Source organism: Phoxinus phoxinus (assembly GCF_949152265.1).
Source record: "Phoxinus phoxinus genome assembly, chromosome: 8".
Classification (NCBI taxonomy): domain Eukaryota; kingdom Metazoa; phylum Chordata; class Actinopteri; order Cypriniformes; family Leuciscidae; genus Phoxinus; species Phoxinus phoxinus.
Genome location: NC_136883.1, coordinates 30,474,948 through 30,502,237, shown reverse-complemented (window position 1 = coordinate 30,502,237; position 27,290 = coordinate 30,474,948). Strand labels below are relative to the sequence as shown.

General features: G+C 40.4%; 1 protein-coding gene across 1 annotated transcript; it reads right to left on the bottom strand.

Moving 5' to 3' along the window:
* smad6b (SMAD family member 6b) lies at positions 1 to 27,027 on the bottom strand. The gene is made up of 4 exons (XM_079621344.1): positions 25,437 to 27,027; positions 22,551 to 22,607; positions 21,513 to 21,590; positions 1 to 1,503 (listed from the first exon to the last, which is right to left on the bottom strand). The coding sequence occupies exons 1-4, from the start codon at positions 26,221 to 26,223 to the stop codon at positions 962 to 964; spliced, it is 1,464 nt and encodes a 487-aa protein (XP_079477470.1). The 5' UTR covers positions 26,224 to 27,027; the 3' UTR covers positions 1 to 961.
* Positions 27,028 to 27,290: the final 263 nt, after the last annotated feature.

The window sequence follows — 27,290 nt, the reverse complement described above, 5'->3', positions numbered from 1 at the left end:
AAGTGTGTATTTCTTTTCACCACACAGTGATGAAAGTTTGTTTCAACAGCAGGTCGTGCACAACACCACGTCCTAACCAGGCGCGATCAGGAGTTATTAATTTTTAATGTACTGTTATGAAGAGCAGGATTCTCAGCCAATCAGATTTCATGGTGGACAGAATGATGGCACAAAGTAGCATCTGGTTAGGACACAGTGTAAATTATAACTGACTGATAATGAAGCATGAAGCCTATAATCAGTTTTAAATGGTACACTCTTAAAAATAAAGATTCTTTATTGGCAGCTATGGCTCCACGAAGAGCCTATATCATCCATGGAACCTTTACATTGCAAGAAAGGTTATTTATAGTGGAAATGGTTCTTTGGAAAACAGTTATTTTAAGAAATGATCAACTCAAAGGTTTGTTGGGGAACCCAAAATGTGAAAGCCACCTTTTGGAACCTTAATTTTTAAGAGTGTGCAATACTCACTCACATTGTCTTGTATTTCATGTAAAATAATCATTTAGAATCGAGCTTTGTTTATGGGTGAAAAAAAATCTCAGGTGAGACAAAAAGCAAAACGATATTATGCGAATACTTTATTATCAATGTGTGAATGGTGTTAGCTTTTCATCTGGATATTAATAGTATATGAAAACTATACACCAAAACCAGGCTCTTCCTATTTTTGCTGTATAATTTTTCAAATTGGTATTGAAAGATTCTGTATCTTTATAGATATTTATATATATAATATATAAGCCAAAGTGCATTTCCCGTTTTTTCCTCTTGTCCATGTACACATTGCACCATACATAAATAATTACATCGTAAAAATGACTCCAGTATTTACAAGTATAATATATATTTCATATAATATATAAAACTTTATATTAAATCTAAGTAGATGATATTTGGGATAGTTTGTGGAGTCCGAAAGTCTCTCAGCACGATCAAGTCCATGTGTGTGTGTGTGTTATCTGTGGTTGTTGAGGAGGATCTCGAGCCAGCACGGGCAGGAAGTGATGAACTGGCGGGAGTAACAAGGGCCCCAGCCCTTCGCAAAGCTGATGCGCACACTGTTCGGGTCATACGGTCCATCTAGCAGCTCGGACTCGGCCCCCTGCCTGAGCATGGATGAGCGTTCGTAGTCGAACACTTTGATGGAGTAACCAGGCATCACCTTGCGCACCACCAAGCTACGGCTCCCCGGTACGTCCAGGGTAGGGGAGTTGACAAAAATGGGGTGCTGGCTGCGGTTGTAGGCCCAGACTCCATCCGGCTCTTTGCTGAGGAGCAAGCCGTATCCGATCTTGCCGCGCGTCCGTTGCACGGTGCTGCTGCGCTGATCCAGGCTCAGCTGGCCGAGGCAGAAGCCCGTGCCTTGAGGTAGGTCATAGAAAATGCTGACAGCTGGCTGGTACACCGTATAGAGGCGGCCCACCCGCGTCCGATGTTCCCAGTACGCCACGTTACACCAATGACTCTGTTTGGGGGCATCAGGTGACAGACTGGCATCTGAAACAAGATAAGACAATGGGTCTGTCATTAAGCTTTCCTATGACATTATAATGCAAACGAAATGAAAACATGTGCTGGCCAGAAAGACGGTTCGAGAAGGTGTTATTATGTGGAGTTGAATGCTGCACTGTTATGTGTTGCCTCAAGAGGGCACTACTTCAAAACTTAATTCATTAAAGGTATGTGCTAGTAAATTATGGGCAAAATAAAAGTTGAAGGTGAGAAATTGTAAAAAATAAATAAAACAGTCCCAAAACAAGTTTAAAAAAAATTTACATTAAAAAATCTCGATTGAATCTTATACTCTCCAAAAAAACTAAACAAAAAAAAATATCCCTGCAATTCACACATTATACAGAACAACTAAAACCCTCCAAGCCCTCCATTCACTTTTATGGCTTGCGAGTTTGTCAGTGAACTGCATATGTTGCCAATCCCCGAGTCAGCCACACACGCACTTAAACGTTTCCACGCGGCTCGCATTGTGTATATTTCTGCCCGCTCTTTCTTGATCCGGGGAGAAAGTATTTGTGGAAGGGGGGGATTTGGAAAAGCTGTGAGCTCATATCCGGCAACAACTCCCTCCCCCGTCTCTATTTTCTTCCACATTCCTGTGAGTGGGTGATGGTGACGATGGCTTGGATGGAAAGGGAGCGTCTCCTCCCTGCCAGCTCCCGCTGTGGGCTTGGGGACAGCTTTCAGCTCCCTGACAACTTAGTGCAAGTCTGTGACCTCCTGACCCCTCAGGCTTCACGCTATCAGCTCAGATTAACTTGCACATTGAGTGATGCCATTATTTTGCTCTTGAGAAGCTATTGGCAGGGATATTTCAAGGGCCAGGTCTATAGTTCCTTTTCATTCACTTTCTGTGACTCCCAGGGGCGAACAAATGCTTGGGTCATTAAAGGAATAGTTCACTTATGTCATTCCAAACATGCATGCTGTAAGTTTAAGAACCTTTATGCGACAGTTCACAGTGACCAAGGCTGTCATGTTCCAAAAAGGACATCACACACACACACACACACACACAAAAAAAAAAAACGTCACAAAACTACACTCTTAAGGTCCTAGCACGTCCACCAAGTCGTATGCGTTTTTCGTATTCAGTGGCTCCGAATTGTCAAAATACCTCTTAAAATGCTTGCCACAGATGCGAAAAACGCAGAAAATCGAACCTGATCCGAATTTTTTTTAACGACGGACGAATGTTTTTAGAGGCAGTGTGTAAACGTGATTGACACATCGTGAGGTGGTATTTATATTTTAACGTACGAAAATTTCATACGAGAATTCGGACCTTTAGAAAAAAAGGTTCAGTAAGGTTCAATAGAACCCTAGGGTTATTGACTCAATTTTAAAGAAAACGTTATGCTAAAAGATTCTACATAAGGAGAAATGTCTTAAATGATTGCATAATACTTTCATGTTTAACAGGTTATTTCATTTTTTAGGTAAGCTTCATTGTACCCGATTAAAAAAATCACCACTGGATCACTACCCGCTGGTTAGATGTCAATAACATGAAACATTGTTTCTTGTGTGCCTGTTGACCAAATGCAGAGCCTGAATGAGTGAATAATGACTTACATTTAGGTATGCTCCTCAAATAGAGCTATTGCATGGCTTTTGAAGACTTAGAATATAGGGTTTTCTGTATACTGTCTGTAGGGTCAATATAAATTTATTAAGTTGTTTTATGGAGAAGAAGTGCATAAAGATTCTTCTTCAAAACTCTCATTTTGTGTTCTGTTGACAAAAAACATAACCGCATTGAGTTTGAAACTACATAAAGGTGAATAAACAATGAGAGAATGTTCATTGTTGGGTAAACCATCCCTTTAACCAGTGCCAAGATCTGATGTAGTGGAGGTCCAATAATTGACCCCATAAATCAAATAAGACAATCAATGCAAGCACACACACACGCACACACACACACACACACACACACACACACACACACACACACACACACACACACACACACAAACAAACCTACAAATTAAATGTACGAGAACTGCTGCCTATTCAAGCACAACTGTTTGGACATGAGGAATCAGGATCGACTTCTCTTTACACACACTGAAATGGCCCCTCGCACTGGGCCCCTACGTGTTGAAATTACAGAATTCCTTACATCCTCTGAGCTAGCAAGGTGGTTTTTCTGCCTGAATGGTCTAATGAAACCATTTAACTAGCCATTTACATCCCAAAACACATCATGGAGAATATTGTAACTAAATCAAAATAATTGTGCAGATCTCGCATTTCACATTTTTCTCCATAAAGTATCTATGTCAGTAGTCAGTAGCTCTGTTAAGTTAACGGAAAAGATACAGGAAGACATGTTTCCAGCTATGCAGCCTGCCTAATGAGGGCTGAATTCGAACTTATACCCAAATCCATTAGATGCAAAAAATGAAAACTAATGCTAAAGTGCTGTGATATGATTAATGCCCCCCCGTTTTTATGTGAGCTAGAGGGAAAGGGGGGTGGTTGAGTCTGAACTGCCTGCTATGTGGGTTTAAACAGAGGTGCAAAGATTAAAGGTTAATAATCTATTTAATGTTTAGCTTGGGAGCGAACAATGCTCAGCCCAGAGACCGGCCCTTTTCCTGAGGGTGTTGTGCATGTGTGTTCATGTGTTTTAAGTATATTAGAGCTGAAGAGAATATCAGCCAATGTTTGTGTTTGAGAGAGGAGTGTGTGTTTTGGCTGTTCTCGCCTGAGCGGTGCCGTGTGAGTGTGTGTCAGTGGGAAAGGAGATTGGGAAGGAAGAGAACAAATCGGGCAAACTCATTAGAATCTTAGAACTGAAAACCAAAACAGTGCCATCTCTTTGTTTTTCAGGTTTAGTCTTCCTTAACACTCCCTGCTGAAATATCCAGCCTACGATAGCTTTGCAACATGGTAGCTGGTTTTTAGTTGGTTTAAGCTGGTATGCCAGCAACAAATGACCTACCAGTGATCAGACCAGCTCAAGGTGGTCAAGCTGTTTTTTGGAGCAGGGTGGCAAAAAAGTTAATTTCCAGTTAAAAATACTGGAAGTACTGGAAAAATACAAGTTCGTATTTTTTTTTTACTGAAATGGCATTTTTAGTTTAAATCGAAGTCATTTATCTGCACAATTTATCTCAAGAAACAAATTCGGCCCTTGACAGAAAGTTAAAGGCAGGGTAGGGTATTAGGTCCAGAAAATGTTTTGTTATGCTGGTTGAAAGTCTCCTCACATCCTGATAGCGATCACTAAGTTAAGTGGTCTAAATGTATTTATATGTATATATATTTTGTCGAATGCAATGATATGGTGTGTATATATATACATATATATATATACCGTGTTTCATGCTATGCAGAGTTAGACAGACATCGTCCCGAGCACTGAAACATCAGCCGCATTTACAGCGAGCTTATGGAGTTCACTGTAATGTGGAAGAGATGGAAGCGGTTTGTGACTCGATTTTATGTGTTTCAATGGCAATGCAATCAATGTCTCTCGTCTCGCGATGCTTTGCAAACTCTGCTCTGCTGTGTTATGAAGAAGGCGTGGCTTTGTAGAGTGCTCTGAATGGAGGGTGGGAGCTTATGCTTTCAAAGCTAACTTGCTATTGCTAGACACTCCGAAAGACACTACCCTATCCTACCTTTAAATGATTACACCGTGTGATACGTGTTTGTGTGTGCAATGTGCATGCATGTGTTCAGGTAGAAGCTGGAAAATGCATATCAGCAAGCACACAACAAGCAGGATACAAGAGTTCCTGTCTCCTCTTCCCTGAAGGCCTCACTCATGAGTCAGTAAAGAGCCTCTGACAAGCCGCCAGAGCTGGAAATACAGTCTTACACAGACCAGGAAAGACAGACAGACAGACGGCACCACGGCTCTAATCGCAGCCAATGACTGTACTTTAATATAATAAACCTCATTTAGGCTGCATTCACTGCAGTGAGTCGGTGTTAGTTCAAAGGCGGTAGACATCTCAACTCGTGTACCTTAATAACTCAGCAACGGTTTATTTGACGACACGTAAGCGCTGTGAGCCCATCACTTTGAGTACAAATAATAATGGCAGACTAAGTGCTAGCTTAAGTGAGAACACCTCAGAACTCATCGGTTTTTCTCTCTATTTCGACGCACGCGCTTTTTACTAGGGGTGGAAGACAAAAGCTGGGAGCAATTACGCCGCTCTGCGTTCATTTAACCCCAGCACCTTTCAACAGCTCGGTTTACCCATTAGAAAGGTAGAGTGTGTTATTATTGTTATTATATTCTCAAAACTGTCTCCGCCAGTGTCAATCTCTTAGGAGACACACGCTGTCATCGGCTCCGAGGGGATGGTGGCGTCTGACCCCTTCCCGCGCTCAGCTGGAACGACTGAAAAAACACAAATATTCACAAACACGCTGTCATGCTGCTCGTGTGCTGTAACACATGTAAACGACATAGTTGAAAACAATCAGCGACTACTTCTAGTGACAGTTCAAGAGTGTGTGTTATTCTGCACACAGCCCAGAAGGGCAACATTTGTCGAAAACCTGACAGTTGCTTCAGGAAAAATGTATATTATAGTAAATCGCTCAAAGGAAAGCAAACATGTCCAGCTGAGATCAAACAACAGCGAGGGCCTTGTTGACTTACAAAGCGAGAGCTTAAGAAGGCTGCGAGACTAAAGGTTACTTTGTCAGAAGGCTAAAGTCTTTTATTTAGTCTCCATTTTGTTTTCAGACAAATACCAGCCCTTGAAACTTACAAAACACGCACACACGCTCAGCTAGACAGCCACAGAGGTATTTCCTTTGAAATTCTTGTATACAATGCTCTGGTGGACGTGCTACTCGAACAGTAAGGTAAACATGCAATTCACAGTCCGTTCTCAGGCCAGACAGCCACGTTCACATTAAAGAAAAAAACTCTGTGTTGGACTGGACTGTATTGGGGTTTATAAAGTGTGCGGCAATTAGTGGGCAGGACTGCTTTACGTTATTTACACGTGCAACAAGGAAACGTGGAGTAATGCAAAAACATGGGATGTGTCCCAGACAAGTCAAGACGAGGAATAACTTGTTAATAAAGGGGTGTTGTTAGGTACAATGTTAAGCGGAGTTTAGTTGTCCGCTTTAGTTGCGGTTGCCAAGCGATCGTGCAAGAATTTGCCTGATGTGCACTTGTGCAGTCACAGTCATGTGTATATGAACTATTTTACAACGGCTTTGAAAGTTGCTAAATATTGGTTTTATAATATGCTTTTTAGGTCCTGTTTCACTACTGTTCAAAATGTTAAAGGGATAGTTCACCCAAAAATGAAAATGACCCCATGATTTACTCACCCTCAAACCAGGTGTATATGACATTCTTCTTTCAGATGAATACAATCTGAGATTACAAAAAAATAATGTCCTGGCTCTTCCAAGCTTTATAATGGCAGTGAATGGAGGACGAAATTTTAAAGCCCAAAAAAGTGCATCCATCCATCATAAACGTACTCCACAACGTACCAACTTTAAAAACTAAATTAACTAGCTTCCGATTAACTAGCTTTTGGCGCAAGTCGACTTGCGTAGACCCTCTGCTGGAAGCTAGTTATTTTTACTAGCTATTATTTTTACAATTGTTGAAAAAATGACTGTAAAAATATTATAAATTAAGTATTAAAAATATGAAATAACTAAGTATATTAAATAATTAAATGTGCTCGCACCTGGTTAAACTAGATTGTAGGTGGTTGGTGAACAAGTTGTAGAGCGTGCTAAACTGTTTCATGTATTTGTCCCATTGTGTTTAGACCTTTACACGGCACATTATACGCAAAAACAACAGGAATGGTGGAATATGAATTATGTATGAAAAAATGTGGACCATACATTAATCATATTGTATTTCAAACAATGTCTTGCGTTACATTTTTGCAATGCATAGGAGCGAGACTCCATTTGAGGTGGAACAACTGAAAGAAAAAGGCAGAAAAAGCGATTTGCATGATCTGCACACACACACACCCCACCCTCCACACCACACACAAAAAAAATTGGGGTGAGTTGGAGGTAATTAACTCTAAGTACAAAAAAGGGGGTTGATTTCAATGGTGATACTATGTGATTATCCACTAATGCTTTTAAAAACACCATACAGGGAGGAGAAAAGGCAAGAAAAGAACCGCCTCGGGGTAAACACACGTCCATAGAGCTCTGGGCAGATACAGAGCGAGAGAAAGATCGAGAGGAAAAACAGCAGCTTGTCATCTCTTCCCACCAAACTACAGGCCCACATCCCTGTCTTTTTCATCCCCTCTAATCCAGGGAATTCTGAAAAGATGAACTCATTCCTCCACAGCACTCCTGCCAGACCCTTTAACCAGAGAGGGAAACAGAGAGACAGGACGAGCGAGAGAGAGAGAGACTGTTGCTTTGGAAATGATGTGATCCTAACATTCATGGCAGCGAAGCTTTCTTGAATTGAACTGAACTGAGAGAGAGAGAGAGAGAGAGAGAGAGAGAGAGAGAGAGAGATGGAGAGGGAGGGAATGGAGGGGGAGTCTGAGTCTCTTATCCTGTGCCAAGGATTAGATTCCCTCCAGCTATTAGACTGTACCACTGTGCTGACAGGCAGAGGGGGAGAAAGACAAGAGAGTGTTTATGTGAGCAGGAGAAACAGAACAGTGAAGTTTTATGGTGGACAGAATTCATCTTTTGACGCCACTCTTGACAGGCCTGGGCATTCTTCTTCTCACTGGGGTCAGAGAGGGAAGCTGGAATTACGGTTGCCTGGACCAGGGGAAAAAGTGAAACATAACAAACAATGCTGGAATACTTTCCTCCCTCTTGCCTCTCTTTGGTACGGCTCTGGTTTTTTAGACAACTATCACTACAGGGCGACTTACAACACACTAACGGGCCACATTTAGGCTGGCGTCTGTGCTATCTCTGCCATCAAAGACTGCTTTATCAGCCAGACGCACTAACTGGGGCGGCACTCTCACACAGATGGGTTTCTTTCTCTTTGACCCGTTCTCCTTTTCTTTCTTTCACTTCATTAATTTTAGAGTCTTTACTATTTTCTCAGGCTCCTTGTTTCCATTGCTGGGCTATAAAGTGGTCCAACAACATATCTAAAAAGGCGGAAAAAAGACAATGTGCTTTCCTTTAATACCATCTGCAACTGCCATCAGCGAGCAAAATCATGGTTCATGCCTGTGACATAACTGAAGCTAATAGGTGAACTTAAAAAATAGCATATGACCTGCCCCAACTTCCTGTTTATACAGGATATACATCAACATTGGAATTAAAACTGCTCGTCGAGCCATTTTACAGATTCTGTAATGGTGACAAAAGTTTAAAAAAAATTAACAAAGAGAAAAACAACATTCAAATATGTCCTAATTTTATGTGTGTATATATATATTTATTATTTTATTTTATTTTTTATGTATTCTCCCATTTCATGGGATCTATGATGCTGACAGTTTTTTTTTTTTTTTTTTTTTTACATTCACATAGGGCTACACAACTGACAAAATTCACAATTGTTGATTACTTAGTATTGAAATCATGATGATTAATTAACCTTAATATAATTTTTATAAAAAGTTTGTGTAGGGCAATGCATGATGTATTATTTTGTCCAAATCTGCAAATCTACTTTTCAAATCTACATTTCAAATAAATAATAATAATTAGTCACTGCATTTAGGCATTTACTAGTCTGTGATAGGTTACAATGCAGGTTAACTCCTGCCCAAAAAACAACAACATGCAAATAGACTTAGAATATAGAATATAGAATATTTCCTGATTCATTGCAGAAACCATAATTATTATTCCTTATTCCATAACTTGTGCAGGCCTTAATTAGGCCAAGAAAGGACTATGCAATCTCAATATGTTTTGAATGTATTAATGCAAATAAACAGAATTCACAGCCTAGAATTACAGACTGCAAGCGGATTGCACTGCAAATGGCGAGCATATATTTTAATCCCTTCGCTATGGCTCTATAGTGTTAATGACGACTTGGTCAAATGTGTCCAAGATTCACACCTCAGACCCATATAAAGCAGAGCTTAGCTAGTCAGATTCACTGACTATCGCTGCTGCCCTACCTCTCCGGATTCCTTAACACTCACTAGTGTTGACATTTCAACACATGGGCCATCTGAGCCCAGAGCAACAAATGAACGAATATGCGGTCTCCCCAGGTCAGATTGCTGGGCCTCAGCAATGATTTCCACAGCCGAGTCAAACGGTGCGAAGACCCACAGATCTGTGTACTGATCTCCACGGGTGAGACTTAGCCAGGACTGGGGGTTCCAAACCGAATTCCTTTACCATGAGAACAGACGGGGCAGTGTGAAGGACAAACTCCCAGAAATACAGACCTTCTACAGCTTGCTCGCAACATCACACTGCTGCTTCTTCTATAGGGGAGTGTGGGATAGATTATTAGTTTGTGTTTGTATGGGAATGTTTACCACTTTCTAGGTGCAATAAAGCAGATTAAAAGTGATTCTGCACAATATCCAAGAAGCCAAGAAAATATGTATTACTTAAAGGGATACAAAACTCTGCAATTATTTACTCACCCTCATGTCGTTCCAAACCTGTAAGACTTTCATTTATCTTCGGAACACAAATGAAGGTCTTTTTGATGAAATCTCCTCCGTTGACTTGACAGCTATGCAACTACCACTTTGACGCTTCAAAAACTTCATAAAGAGATTGTAAAACTAAGTCGAAATGTTCTGAAGAGCTTTATATGATGAACAGGTTGAATTTAGGCTTTTATTTACATAAACATTCATCAGTTGTGGTAAGCAGAATCTCAAGCATGTTCGCTTGACGTGTCGAGAACCAATGAGGTTCATTCTTGTGTTACGCAGCACGTTTGAGCTTCCACAAACCAATGAGATTTGTTCTCACGCATCAAGCTTGAGCTTCTGGTTATGTTTGCTGATCAGTGTTTATATGTGAATAAAAGACTAAATGAAATCTGTTTATCATATAAAGCGATCGAATCTCTTCAGAAAATTAGGACTAAACTGTTCGATTCATATGGATTAGTTTTATGATCTCTTTAAGAACTTTTTGAAGCATAAAAAAGTAGTAGTTGCATGGCTGTCAATGGAGGGACATAAAGCTCTCAGATTTCATCAAAAAGATCTTCATTTGTGTTCCGAAGATGAACGAAAGTCTTACGGGTTTGGAACGACATGAGGGCGAGTAATTAATGACAGAATTTAAATTTTTGGGTGAACTAACCCTTTAAGCCATAAAGATCTGATGAACTATGAAACCCTTTCACTAATTACTCATCTGTCAGTTGTTAGTCAAAACTTAGATCCAAAGAAAATGACATTGTATACTTCTTATGGGGGACACTCTAGCTTTTGAACCTACAATCTTGCCAGAACTTTTATACCACACTCTAAAAATCAACCCCTTACAACAATAACTAATTACAACAATTTTAACTTTGTTTTTAGCAACAACAGCTTAATTGAAAGCACTATAATTAAAAGAAACTGGGATACAACATGGACATGCATTAGGAGACTTTTAAAACAGTGGAATTCACAAAAGCAATGTTCAAAACGGGCAACTAAATGTATAGGTTGCAAGACATTTGCACATAAAAAAACACATATGCATGATAAATTAATGTAAAACATATCGACTACATAGCAGTGTTCCAACAGGCCAAATAATGTAAACTATCCAAAAACTCTCTCCCACCGGAGCAATCCTTATTGTTATTCAAGGAAAACAGGTAAGAAAATACAGATACTCTATTATTCAAGTGATTATGATCTATTAAGTGTAACTTATCAGAAAACCAGATTACCGCAAATATCCCTGTCATAAAAGATATTTGCCATACATTAATGGAAAATGGGCTCTGGCAGCTGAGCGTTACACAGCAGGTACGGTTTCAGAGTATGGAGTCAGGCCAGTGGTTTTGAGACAGTTCTTGATCTCAGGTTAATTTAGGGTGAAAGCTGTGTATTTGGATACAGCTCATCTGCAAGGTGATGGACACATACTCAGCTCAGATGATGGCATCCTATTGATCGGCCCAATGGATCATAAACACTCAAGTCAATGCATCCTGACAGCCGTCCTCGCCTTCTGTTTCAATCACAAAAGCTTGAAGCCACACACATGCGGGAAAGCTACGCAGCTGCTTTCTAAAACAAAGCAAACTGTTTATGTTCCCCTATTAAAAATGCACAGGTGAGAACTTCAAATAGTTTGTGAGGTTGCTGGCTTGTCAACATGAATGGAGAGACAGTTTAAGGCTCCAGGGGTTGGCAATATAATACTCAATATTCACAATATATTCTCAATTATTTCAACAATAAATAAACTAAAAGACTTACATTAAGAAAAACTTGTAGGTAGGACCAAGACAAAGCAAGATGTAAAAAGAAACAGATAGACTGAAATAGCCAAGTGCCAATGACAAAGCCTTGAGGCACACCAGTACCATATACTTTAATATACACTCCCCCAGACATGTTTAACTCAAAATAGGGTTGTCAAATGTCCCGGTACTACCAGCACACAAAAAAAGTTGACAGTACCAGCATTTGTGGTCTATTTGGTACCCTCTGATAGACGCTGCTTTCAAATGCTCTTGTTTGTGTTTGTTTGAGCGCTCTCAAATGTTTCTATTTACAGCGTGCTTTTTAAAGCGCTGAGCACTGTAGCCAATCACAATCATATCTGTTGTGATGGCCTATTAGAGGTGCTAGTCAGGAAGTTAGTCAGAATGCGCTTACTGCTGAAAAAGCACAAGGTTTTGTTTTGTGCAACACGAGGCGCACACACACTACTTTCATTATAACCAACAAAGTGTAAGCACGATTTATTGTACAATTTTTGCGAGAGTGCAGAATTCAGTGAAATTGACATTTAGAAATTGACAGCCTAAGTGATTATAAAGGGTGGGCTCTTCTCTTGCTTTCTGTTTATTACCAATTCAAAATCTGAATCCAAGTTTAGTTTTTCATGCTGATAAGTACACCACAAAATTTCTGGATTGATAACCGTATTTGAATGCGTGACTGAATCGGAAACTGTGATGATTGGCAGTGATAACCAATGGACAAGACAAAATGGGATGGCAATTTACTTAATTCAAAAGTAATTAATTCAACAGGTTTTGCTCTGGTACTGAAACTTTACCGAAATGGTAGTGGTACTGACTACCGACTACCGTGACAACCGCAGCTCAAAATTCATGAAATATCCCACAATAAGCAGAAGTTAATAGGCTTGTTTGCTGTGGGCTTTCAAAGTCCTCAATAAGGGCCACTGAGGTATGGCATGAACTCCCCATTGAGGGCTGTAATTGAATTTAGAAAGAGAGACCAAACTCTGGACACAGAGCAAATACATCCAGTTAGTGCGGATCAACTTAGTGTTCCTCTTGCTCTCTGGTGCTTACAAATCCTGTTTTGTGTCTCTGAGGGAGTCTTTTGTTCCATGCTTAGATTGACCAACAGGGCAAACTAAAACAGGTACAGTGTGCTTCGTCATACCACTAATCACATCAGAGAATGTGCTGCGGCTAAGTGAGTGAAAGAGTGAGTGATTGCAGTTTGATCGCCAGGCCTGACTCTCTCTGCCTCTCTTGCTATATCTCTATCTCTCTTTCCCTTATCTGGTTTGCAGTCATTAGCTTGAGGATCAAGGATCTTAAATGTTAAGAAAAGCAGACTGATCCTTGTAGTCACCAGAATAAGTTGACTATTTTGCAATACCTGTGTGCTGTTTGGTGAAAGATTTTGTCAATGGCAAATTAACTGAATTATTCAAGTTACTTTGTTGACTTCTATGAGGGTATAATAGAAGTCCCCTTTTTGGACATGCATATCCGGCTCGGTTAGTCTGAATAATATTTCCATCATTTTAAGCAGCAAACACAAGGGGGAAAAAAAACTCTCCTTGTGGAGTTCTGGAAAAATCCGAAAATATGCTAGTGCCAATATGAGTTAGCCTGACAAGTGTGCGCTGCCTTCAACCCTTTTGATCGTAGCACCCGTTTCTAAAACAAGTGAACATCATCATTGCTTGGCCAAACTTGTGGAAAAAAAGAAAGGAAGGAAGAAACAGAAAAACAAAATTGAGAAATGAAACATTAAGCAGTCAAAAAACTCATTGCGCAAATGCACTGTGACAAATGTATCCAGTGTGAGAATAACATTACGTCAGAAAATTACTCACACAGTATCTAGAAGACATACATAAAACTGAAAGGAATAGTTCACCTAAAAATCACAAAGAATGAACGAACAAATGACGGTGAGTAAATGTGAGTGAACTAATCATTTAAAGACTAGCGCTCCTTTGTGCCCCATACACCATGTCTGTTTCTCCATGCACGCTCTGTGTCTCTCTCTTAATGAAGGTTAACGTGAGGATGTCGGACTCCATGGGCCCCTGCAGTTAATCCACACAGTGCATTCTGCAGGCAAGAGGAATGCGTTGGCTCTCCCAGTTTTAAAAATACTGGCTGCCATAGGTCCCCACACAACTGTCAATGTTCCTCTGGGGAGGAAGGGGGGGGAAAACATTCTTCACTTTATTTTAGCTAGGCAATCAAACCGCAGGCCTAAATCACCGCTTGTTCGCCCCGGTGCCAGACTCGGGAATTTATAATTACCGGGAATCCGAAACTGGTTGGAAAATAAAAACGGCCTTTGCATCTACTACCGCCACCTTTTTTTTGCCCGCTCCCCTCAGGGCGCAGGCCAGCCGAGGCCGAAAGCAAAAGCTTTTACGGTGACGGTCGCTCAACGGAGTATTGTTCCCCCTTCCTCAGCCTTGAGAGGAGGCTCGCTAAAACACTAAACTAACAGTTGGACATTCCATACATTTTTAATGGCATGGCTGCCTCTTTATTTGTTTCCCTAACCCCGTGGCCCGGACTGAATGAATGGCTCTATTGGAAGAGGCAGGCAGGCGCAGCGGCATACAGGGTGGAGGGAGAGGAGAGATGGGCTGCCCCAGCCTTCCCAGAGCGCATTGCAAGACTCAATCACTCACTCATTACTGGGTGGAGGTGGGGGCAAGTGAGGAAATGATTACCTGTACAAATGCCCAGCATTTTTTCACAAGCTCTTCATAGGCGTGTTTTATTAAAATGGACAGATACATTGGTCATATTTTGGATGATAAATAAGCATGCTTCATGTCACTGTGTAAGCCTGGTCTAAAAATGTAAAAAATAAAATAAAATAAAATAATAACCCCTGGATTAGAGGACAGATCAATATTGCACCCTGCATTTTGACACTTTCTGTAAATGCCTGATTGAAATGAAAGCCACACTCAATTACAAGAAAGAGTTATTATCATACCGCCAATACTGACTCTAAAAGTCATTCTTGATATTGATTTTGTGAAATATGTGAAACTGATATCACAACAATACTGTATAGACAGACAGTCTGAGTTCTTTTGAAAAAAAAAAAAAAACCCTCCAATACTGCTTAACATGTATAGCGGTCAAACCATGTGGATAGAAAACATACAATTTAATCAAATATTCCTAAAATCCAACTCCAATTCCTCATTAAGAAGGCCAAGTTTCTTGTGCTCACACATGTAAACCTACCGACAAAAACACAATTTCAACGAGACATAAACAACATGATGAAAACCAAAATTTGCATGTCTTTTTCAGAATCTGTTGTGGGATACACTTTGTTGCGAATAATTCTGCTGTCTGCTATTGGCTGATGAGCATTTGTTTGCCTTGTTTATGTGTGTTATGTAAGGGGAAGAGGAAGTCGGTCATTCAGGACAGGAACACACGATCAAGGAGGACTGTATGGTATAGCGATGATAGCACGGTACCGCCTGTGTTATATTTACATACTGTGCATCTCTCCATCAAAATGAAAAAAAAAAACAGAACATAACATAACTTGAAATCAAACGAATGCCACACAGACACATGTATTCTCACACACGTATACGAAAGCACATCCTAACTCATCACCTCCAGACCGCTGGGCTTCTCTTCAACATTCCTCAGCTTCCCCCTGCCGTCAAAGGGGTAGTTGAGCAGCCACTGCACTACAAAACCCAGGCAAGCTTTTTAAAACAGGATGTTTGGCTGAGGCCTCCTTCCCCTCAAATAAACAATCCGCAGAACCTGATTTTCTGGAGGCAGGGTGGAAGTACTCCAGTCACATTATTTCCACATCCCGTATCCTGGAGCACTTGGGGCCCTGGGGGAGTGTGGGCAGGCTCTGGGGCTGCGGTGGAAACCTGAGGCCCCGTGCCAGGCAACGGGAATAGGGGAGAGGGAGAAAAAAGATAAAAGGAGGGAAAGAGCGAGAGGGGGAGAGATACCAAGGCTGGCCGAGTTGACGGAATATAAGGGGGGAGGGCAAAAGGGTGGCCCAGCACTGTTCACCCCACCGACCGTGGCTCATTTTTCACTGGCATAGTAACACCGTTACAGAGGCAGGGCAGGGTGTGCGTGTGTGGGACTGTTCTGTCTTTCTGTAATATGGACTGGCATGGGATTTTAGGAAAGAGAGTGGAAACTGAAACGGCCCCAATGCAGAACTGTTTAGACGCATAAAGTTATACAACTCATCATCCGTAGTTTTGCTGTAAATGATGTAATACAGCTGATGTCACTCCCATGATCCTAGTTTACCTCAGCAACGGACGAAATACAGTGCAGTTAAAATCTTCACATTCAGAAAGGTCTATAATCTTTCTCACATTCAGTGGTTTAAAGGAAACCTTCACCCTAAAACTCAAATTTTCAACGTACACACCCTTATTTCTTGAGCATGATGGGAAGTTTGAATGAGTGCTATTTTAACAATATCGATATACTATTATAGTTATTCATATTTTGAATGATCATATATTTTTTTATTTGCAGATTTAATTTTATTCATAGTGTAATTTTTTAATAGTTATGTTATGTGCGTTTTGTAATTTTTATTAGTTATTGTTTCTAAAGTTTAATATTTTTTTATTTTAGTTTTGGTTTCATTTCAGTTAATAATTGTATTATTTCAAATTAAACTTATTTCAGTTAGTTGCCAAGGCAACATTTCTTATTTTCATTTAGTTTAAGATTAAGTAACAACAACACAGGTTTGAATATGCAGAAACTCAAATAAAATTTGAGTTGGGGCGATTTTTATGGTACTTTCACAATGCTTTTTTTTTTACTGCTTGATAGTCACTTTGTTCTCATGTATAGAAAAGAGCAGCGTAAATGTTCTTTAAAATTTGGGTGAGTAAAGGATGACAGAACTTTCATTTTGCGGTGAATTATCTCTTTAAAAGCCCAAACAAATCTGAAAGATTTAGGCATTGACAATGAAAAGAATCTGAAAAACAGTCTAGGTATATTCAGGCATCTGCAAGCCAGCTAATAAGTAGAAGGGAAGACATCACATGCCTTTTTAAGGCTGTTCGAAATCTATGGATGCAATCAAATCAGTGGTAACCAGCACGCCGTCACATGCTTCGATTACTTTGTTTAATTGTTGTACTTCCAGATGCCCTTTTCATGCACTGTAGAAATGAGGTCAGGTCAGACTTAGACAGACTGGCATGTGTGTAGTGCTGCCAGTTTATCAACAACAACAAAAAAGTCTGTTTAGTGATTCTCTGAGAGGGAAAGTATGTGATTATGCTTGTGTCAGACCATCAGTCAAAACAAAACACATACTGGCCTGTAAAATGGCACTTTTATGAAAACAAAGACAAGAAGTTGTACTATCAATACTGTGATCATCCGATGGCTCCTTCTGTTAGCAATGCAGTCTGTTCTGCTCAGTTCGGATTCAACAAATTTAATACTTTATGACGCTAACTCCTTTTCCACTAAAATGATGCAAATGTTGCTCTCTGAACCAGCAAGTCTGAACAGAACCAGAATGGACAACAGGAGTAACATTCTGTTGGGGGGGAAGGTCTCACTGGCTTTAGTTTTCATTCACAATGCTGATCAGTTTAGTAAAGTCCAGTACAGTTGAATGAGGCTGTCAATGCTTTCCATTTTTAAGACACTGATAGACCTCAATTAGGATGCCAGCGAGGCTGTGATCTACTCCCCAAAAACAGTGAGGGCAGTGTAAACATCACAAAGCACCAAGAGAGAACCCGGAGTAAAATTACAGAACACCAAACCAATCCTCTCTATACCTGACCGAGCCTTTCCACCTCCTCAGGCCAGAACGGCTCTTCATAAAGCTACCCGCACAGCCAACCGACCGCTTTTCCTACATTCCCAAGAAAAATAAACACAACAAAACATAATGGCACCACAGGGTTCCTCAGGAGGGATGTGGGGTCTCTCTTACAGCCATGACACAACCACGGTAAGTTCTCACTGTGATTGCAACGTCTCAGGGTATGAACGCATATGCATGAAAACATCTGGTGACAAATTCCGGTTCGTTTATTAGGGTGCATCTCTCAGCTGTAGCACATCTATGACTGGTCTGAAAATGATTTGTAAACAGCCACTGGTCATCACACATACTAATAATCACTGGAAAAAAACAATTCTACTGCTCTGCAGGATGAGCATCATTCATAATTCAATTTAGATTTTTTTCATTTCACTTCAATTGCTAAATTACTAGCAAATATATTTGCTCTCAGAAATGAAAGCCGACAGACAGACATGTCTGATGGATGGATGGATTTTTTAAAAATATTACTATATATACAATTATTAATATATAATTTATAAATTAAATTAACTTTAATTTTATGGACCAGTATAGAAAAACTAAATTTGTTAAGTTCTATTTAAAATCCAATATAACATCCAGTGAGTGAATCCCATTCAATTCAAAATCATGACAAAATTGTGCCCACCATTATGATCATGCTGACATTCCCAGTCAGCATCAGAAGCACACAGTACGAGGAGACCACCTCCTCCCGATACAGGGACGTGTGAACCACAAAGATCACAAAAACCCCAATACAGAGAGGAAACACAAACTCACATGCATGCAGTTATACAGGAAGCAATGAGACCTACTTCAAAGAGCATAATTCTGATCTCCACACGGCCACAACAAGGAGTGAGGAAACAGGTGGGCTGCATTACAACCCAGTCACAGCTACAGAATGTGACTGAAACACACACACACATTTTTACAGACACACGTGTAGCACATCACGACCACATGTTTCGACGGCCATGCTTTGAAAACATAGTGAACACTTAATCAATAGCTGTGCGTTGACACAGTGTAGACATCAACTGACAAACACAGTTGCTTATAAACGAGAGAAACGGCGAGCTATAGACATAACGATACAAACAACACAAACAGACAGAGGTGTACCCAAACACACAGAAGCGCACACATCACAGACACCAACACAACCATGCAGAAATATTCACACGGATTCCAGAATGTGCCACAAAATAAAAGTGCACAAGCTAAATTTATGCAGGAAATCTTATTGAAACTTTTGAGCTGAAAAGTCGAACGCAGTGCGCTTTAAACAAACTCATTGAGGCCTCGAGACATCAAAGATCTACTACATAAATAGCCTCAGATCTCAAGCGTCCAGGCACTGTCTTTCAAACCAAGACACCAAATTCCCTAAAATCTCGCCCTTGGGCGGCAGGGAGTTTTCATCAGACCCGTTGAGATGTGTTCTGTTGCTATTGTCAGACAGAGTGGATGAGTGTTCAGAGCAGGAGTTACACTCGCCCAGGGGGCTGCAATCTGCTCCCCTCCCACCTTCGGGCCCCCTGGCCTCACTTTTAAGAGCTTTACTAGTTCCTGCATGTGGGTGGGGTGGGATAAGGGACTCAGAGTGGGTGGACGGCCATATGCATGAACGCTTTTAGATCCTAGAGTTTCTTTTCTTATTTTTCAGGTAGCATAAATGAAATGGATGAATTCCCATAGGTCACTCTCTCCAAATCTACATAACTTATGTTGGTTTATTTGGAGAGTCACCTATGGATTTTTTTAACAAATGCAGCTACTGGCATTTTTGTAAAAAGACAGTTTTTTTTGTATGCTTAACTAACAAGATTTCAGATTTCCTGATATACCGGTATTAATATTCTTGCCAATACATTATTAAAATTCTATACATTTTTGTCTTTAAAAACTACATTTAAAAAACAGTGTTCCAAAACTTTTTAAAGGATAAGTGAACGTTAGACAATGTCAAAAGTAAAGATTCATTTCCCACCAAGGACGATGACTATAAAGATAATAACTATATTAGCGTCCACACCAGCGTACGATATCGTTCTGTTTATTATAATCGTGCGCAGCAGTTTTGTCGTCTTCCACTTTAAAATGCTCTAGTTCGTTAAAGCAGGATGGATTCTGATTGGCTGCCAATGTTTTTATCGTTCATTAACTGGAAAAAAATCGTTCTGAAAGTGATTCTAACAATATATAATTTCTCATTATCGATATAGTTACAGTTGTGGATTGCTATTCTTTTATATATAGAACTACATCTTTATCATTATAGTTATCGTCAATGGTGAGAATAGCTTTAAATTCTACAATTTAATTTAGGAATAACAACATAAATGTACAACGTAAAAAAAAAAATAAAAAAAAAAGAGTATTCACTTCCCAAACATCAACAATTTAAAGGATAAGTGAGCGTTAGATTATGGAAAATGTAATCTATGCGTAAAAATAGGGGAAAGGAGCATGAATAATAACATACTAAATATCAACAAAATTGGCCGATAACCAACATGGCACCACATGCACACTATATTTGTAATAGTATAGGACAATAATAAACATATAGTTGAAAATGATCCCGCATGCAAGCTAAAAAGGCCTGACTATGTACCTACAAGCAAATCATAGTTCACACAGACCCAATCCAGAGAAAAAACATCTCAGCAAGAATTTGAAACATCATTTGTTTGCACAAGGAGTGTCGCCAGCCTGTGAAGTGGTGGTGACAGGGTGCATGAAGCCACAAGCTCAGGTAGCTCCTTCTGGGAAAGGGGGCAGATTGACCCGCTCGCTTTGAATGCTATTTCTAGCACTGCAAAACAAGGACTTAGCCTTTCTGTCTCTGCGGCCATGATCCTCCGCATGCACTGTGCGGTTCCAGTTTTATGAGAGAAACATGTTGGTTTCATTCCATAAGAGGGGAGTGTTTCATCTCAAACCATGACACGAAACTGTTTCTCCTCTATTCTCTCGGTGTGGCCCTTTCACAGGAACGGGAAAAAAAGCCCACTCCGGTCAAGATAGAGCCATAAAGGCTGATCCGTGTGTGCGTGTTCCGATACGCGCCGTTGTGTGCAGAGCGTATAACGTGACTCGGTGTGCTCGAATGTGTGTGTGTGTGTGTGTCCCTGCGAGCTTGGATCTTATTACAGTTTGATCCCACTCAAATATTTCTGAAAGAAAACAGAGGAGGGGAGGCAGGCTCTATGGCCAGCCAACACGGCCCACTGAACCTCTGCTGGGCTCACAATGAGAGCTTTATCTCCACTCCTAATGGCCTTTAATGAGGAAGAGCAAAGCACAACATAAAAACCAAATTACCTGCAAAGTTTGCTCATTTATTCAAACACACTCCATGGGAACTCGCAGAACTTAGGACAGCGGAAGGTATGCCTTGCTGTTTTCTTAGCATTTTAGACTTTTACCGAGCACTTTACCCCTTCCTGACCCTGCAAACGGATGCAAAAATAATGTCTATGAAATATTGCTGCCCAACTTTGAGATTTGCATTACAAAAAAAAAAGGAGACTAAAAGGGAAAACACCCTCTGCATGCTCACTGATAAAAATAAGTGAGCATTGCAGAGGGAAAAAAGTAAATATCTGGTGCAAGGTCACCATCACAGGCACGTAGCCTTTGTTTGAACAAAGATGTTACCACATGAGCTCTCCGGGACTGGAAAAAAACAGCAACAAGTCTGACAATGGTATCACAGGCCATGCTGACAGAGCAACACTACATTTCAGAGCCGAAATATTTTTCAATTAGAAAACTCACCTGAGAATTCCCCTTGGGTGACGTTAGGCGAGCTGGCAGCCTCTGTTTCAGTGTAAGACAGTGTGGAATCTGACAGATCTGAGGAGATAAAGGATCTGGTTAGAGTTTGTAGTTAATTAGAAATTGCAAAAAAATATTTTTCATTTGACGATACAACTAGGAATGTTAAAATACTGGTAAAAAAGCAACATGCCATCCTGACTGGCGAGAGGAGGAGCTGGGGATGGAGGAGGGTAATTATATCCTGAGAAACACGATAGCTTCTGATAATACTGAACGAGGTTATATATATATACAGTGATGGGCGTCGTATTCGTATAGGTAAATGAGGTAAATGAGAGTCAGCTGACGCGAGCTTGACTAACGTGACCAGCCAGAACTGACGCTACGCTTGATAAGTGTGTTCACTAGCATATTAGTTATTGCTTTGCTATTTAGTATCGAGAAATTTCATTGGTAGAAATTTTGAGAGCAGAAATATGTTATCAGGCTGCTCTCTGAGATGCTGATCTCTAAAAAAAGCAATCACAATTAACAAGCCGAGCTGCAAACCACCAATGCATCATTTCCAGATGGTACCCTCTCTCCACCCCAACTTCCCGTCAACAGTGTGCCCGATGTTGAGCTATGGCACTGAGAGGATATCCCAGCCCAGTGCCAGGCCCCAGCATCCCTCACAACAGACAGGGCCCAGCCCAGGCCGGCTCCAGATTGGCATGCTGAAAATGGGCCTGCCGGATACTGGCTGCAGCCTCCACTGGCTCTCAGTCGGTCACTGTGCCTAATTGCCACCATTAAAATTCTTCACGTTGTTCTACTTTTTGCTTCCCCTTTGGCTCTCCGTAAAGCCAGGGATTCAACCGGTGGATGACAACTGATGGCAATGACTTATTTTGGCTAGGTCATTTTGTTACACAGATTACTTTATTAAATTTGTCAGTAAATGATCTCCCATCATCTGTTCCCTCAGAATGTATATGCGCAACAACTTAAATAAATGCATATTTAATCAGCAATTAGAGCGTGTTTGAAACTTACCCAGTGGCTTGTGTTCTTCGCTGGGGGAAAGTCTTGAGTATGGAGGAGGGGGTGACTCTAAAATATGACAAGAGTATGATTATAATTGGAATAGAAAAATATGGGTAAATTAATTATAGATATATTATTTAATCCTGATAGACTATATTGGGTCTATGACAAAAAAAAAAAAAACTTTTTAAAATGAAAATACACAATGTTGACAACATGGGGTCTTTTCTATCAACGGCACTGTGGAAAATAGGTCCATATGGAATCTGCATACACAAAACTACATAGAAAGTATTTCTACAAAATTAAAACGCCTGCCATTTACAAAAATCTACACATCCCATGCTCACATACTTATTAAACATTTTTTACTAATTTTACTACTAATTGTACTACTCTCTTATTCATATTATTATTCACATTTTACCATTTTTTAACACCATTCCGAAGTTCAATTCCCCAGAATCACACAGATTTTCACTAAAATCAGAGCAGCTAATGTGAGAGAGAGAAAAACGTAGGTGCTGCATGTTATACATCAACATTTTGCAACAAATAGTTTACCTGAAAAACATAAATCACAAATGCTCACACTTATGTATATCTTAATAGCAGCTCAGTTTTAAACTTTAATTCTCTGGTGAAGAGCCTATACTCGGACCACTTTTTTTTTAATTATTGAAATAAAAGATTATAATAAAAAAATTAAAACAAACACCTTGGATAACACACATTTATCACTGAATTTGGGAGGGCCTGTAAACAAACTTTTTGTAAACACGCATACACAATAAAAATACTGTGCAGCTGTTAAATATTATAGGCCTACAAATATTTCATTCATTTTAGTCTTGAGGCAAATTTCATCTGAAGCTGAATAAAACACTGCATGTTTTAGGTGATTCACCATTTAATGGCATGGACATCAATCAAACGATTTTTCCATTTAAAATTAATACAAAAACTAGCCTACTTGTATAAGCCTGTATATAATTACGTTTTTCATCTTTTTCAATCGCGAAACCTCATCTAGTAACAATGGAAACCACTAAAAGTTCGACGGCACAAATGGGAAAAAAGTATCTGGACAAGTAATGACCTCGCCTTATGGTAGTGGGGGGGGGGGGGGGGGGGGGGGGGGGGAGAGAAGAAAAGCATAATGTGGACTGTCTCTTTAAGAGTGGCGGCAGTAATTGCCAGGATCCTAAACTCAGTCACTCAGATACACAGCGAGTCAGTCTGGCGCCAGTTGTATGCAAACTGTATATTACCGCCACTCCTTCACCTAAATAGCACGAGGGGTCCTCCTCAGGAAAAAAGAGACTTTTAAAGCGCAACTTGAAACTGATATCATTTCAAAGCGATAAAGTCTTTGCAAAAAAAGGAAACGTAGCCTAAACACTGCCATCTTATAAAGCTACAACAAACACAAAGCAAAATAAAAGTATGTATCGCTAAACATCCCGTAGTAAAAGATAGTTTCTTTAGCTAAATACATGTTTAGGCTACGTGATAAATGCTCTCACGGGCATAGGGCAACACCTGAACAATAGGATTTCTCTCTTTAACGTCGTCTGAGAAAATTAACCTTGAAAAAACCCGTCAAAGCCATTGATGGAGTTTGAAGATTGAGAGGGCTCTGTTGTTCAATCGCATGAAAGAAATACCATCTTCATGGGGACACGCATGAGCGCCTGTGAGCTATGTGTGTCTCTACAGAGAACAGAGGGGAGAGAGAGGGGCTGCTGTCTCCCTCAAGCGTCTCTGCTCTGAGAAACTCCAATAAAACGCTGAGCAAAGAGTGTAATTGTCAGCTTGAAGCCTTTGATTAAAAAGTATCTCTTAATATGTGAGGATTTATTATGGAAAAACTGACTTATAGGTTGCCAAGTGCCTCAGGTTCCCAATGGTATCTTCACAAGATGTCAATCTATACTGTCAATGAATCCTAGGAATTCTAACCGTTAACCCATAAATCTATGGAATTTTACTCTACTCTGCTTTTTTTCCTTCTTTTTTTGAGACTAGAGATTTGGCTGAGAGAGACTAAACATTTTACAATAACATCTGAAATGTAGAAATGAACAATTATTGGTGATTGTGAGTGAGAGGAAAGAATAAGTAAGGAACTGGAAATTAAAACGTTTAAGCTTCTTGAACCGCTTGGTCTTAGATTTAGGATCTTTTACAAGATTAGACTCAAGGAAAATTCTCAAAAAAATAAAATAATGAAAAGCCTAGGTGTTAATAACTACCCTCTAACCAATTCTTCGACTGCTCAACAATTTGAGGCAACTATTTGGAGAATATTACCTACTGACCAGCAGAAAATTAATAAACAAAGAGTATTTTTTTATCAATAAGGTCACAAATGCTGTCTATCTTCAATTCGGTAACCTGCAATTAAGATGATTAAAAACGCCATGCATTTTTTATGTAGGTTAATTATGTTTGTATTTTATTTCTGCCAATGTTTAACAACTTGATTCTTGGGAAATAATTAAGTAGCAGAAAATAAAAACAGTAGCCTACAGTACAGAGCTTGTAGCTATATTATGGATAATGTGCAAATTCAAATTGTAAATATTTAAGTCACTGTTGTCAATACTGTAGCCTATATTTAAAGCACAGAAACGTAATTGCTTACTTTTTATTAAGAACAGCCTATTTATTACACTGAAAAGCAAAGCTAAATTCTTCTTTGCTACTGCACTCAATTTTATCAATGGCATTCTGTAGTATATGAATCACTGTAACAACACAGCTTCAATGCAACTGTTGGGGAAACCCTGAGGAAAGAGCTTTGGCATTGCAGCAGGTGTAAAGCAAAGCATAATAATGAGAAATATAGCCTAACTTTTAGACATAATAATCGTCAATAAGGTCTTCGCTTACCTGGCCCACAGAGTCGGCTGTAATGATATGGATTGCAGCACACTACCGGACCGTCCTGAGCTCCGAAGCTCTTGCACTCACAGAGCGCTTTAAGCTGGGCCGTGTGCTGCAGGTCTGACCACCGATAAAGCTTACAGATGAGCAGCTGTGGAGGAGCCATGTGGCCGCCTAACCGCAGCTCGGTCCGCGAGACCATCACGCAGTCGCTCGGCATCCCTCCTTTGGACTCCACGGCTTCCAACAAAGTATCCAAGGTTTTCTCCTTTAGCCTTTTTAATAGCGAATAAGTGGCGGTCTTGAGCTCCTGCTCCATGACGGAGCGAGGTTTCGTCTCCTGGCTCTCAAGAGGACCGGGGTCCCGAGAAGAACCAATGTTCCTCAGCACGAACTGGCACGAGCCAGGCTCCGGGTTTCTAGATCCAGAATGATGGTCCCGATCTTTAAATAAACAGCAAGTGACTGTTCTACAATCGCTGTCCTGCACAGACCGAGGGCTTCCCATCGTACACACCGTACCCCCATCTTGGTCCAAAACGCCCCCTGAGGTGCCACCACCGCTGCTCTCAGCGGGATTCCTCGTACACACTTCCCCATAGTCCACGCCAGGCGACCCGCTCGGGGTCATCGGTCTGAACTCCGTCTTGGGAATTTTCTCTGGGTGGGTGCCAAGCAGATCGTCTCGAGACCCCTCGCCGCTTTCGCCATATCCATCGCCCCCCTCTTTATCTGGAATCAAACGGCTTCTCCAGAGTCGCCGCACAAGACCTGAGCGTTTCGTCCTGAACATACGACAACTTGAAACTCTAGATGAGTTATTTACGTTCAGATCTTAGCGATTTAAAACTATTTCTGAGCTCGTGCAACATTAATGTTGGTCGAATGCCGTGCAGCGCGTGCACACAGGCGAGCACCATATATTGGTGGCAAAACCACAACATTAGTTTTGAAGGCACAATGTTATATTGCATTAAAAACAGAAAACGTCAAACAACCGCAAGGCTACACAGAAACGCATTCATCCTAGAAGAACGCTGTCAGTAGCCTACATGTGAACACCGTTTGGAAAGTTTTTAGATTTGAAATGCACTAAGGGTTTTAACTACATCAAATACATTTGTTGTAAAACAAACAACAAAAAAAGGCTACGCGAAAGGCTACACTAGTCGCGCGCTCTCAAATGTTTTCGGACTTTGAAACACGTTCAAATCCACTCTTCAACAGCGGGTCTGGTGACATGAATGAAGCTGCTCCTCGGCGAATTAAATCCAAAGACAATTCCTCACAGAATTCACAATTCCGGTTGTTTTTCACTATTCCAGCGCACTCTTTTTTGCGATCCAAAAATATCCTTATGCGCGCGCCGGGGCCAGAAAAAGGAACAATCCGTGGACTTATAGTGTGCTTCTGGTTCCGTGTTCAGACCTGGTCAAACTGCAACCCAGATCTCTCTCTCTTTCTCCGTTTCTCTCCCTTTTTCCTTTTTTTCTCTCCCTGTCACACACACATACACACACACATAGGGCCCCCGAGGAGAGCGATGGAGCCATTGGCTGACTACCATCATGTGCTAGTCTAGACACTTTGGCGGCTCTGAGCTGCACTGATTGTTGCGCAAACAAGGTTTCAAGTTTCTTAACTCTTAAAGGCGTAACATCCATCTACTTCTATTTCTTCATATATCCTAAGATGATTGTTTATTCTAAGCAGAGGAAGAATTGCGAGTAAATTAAAACTAATGTAAAAATCCAAAAAATATTTAACAAACATTTCCAAGATGATGTCAATGCAACTTTACTCCGGTCATAACTTTATTTTGAGTTTTGTGGAGTCAGAAGCTGTTTGCATGTGTCTACA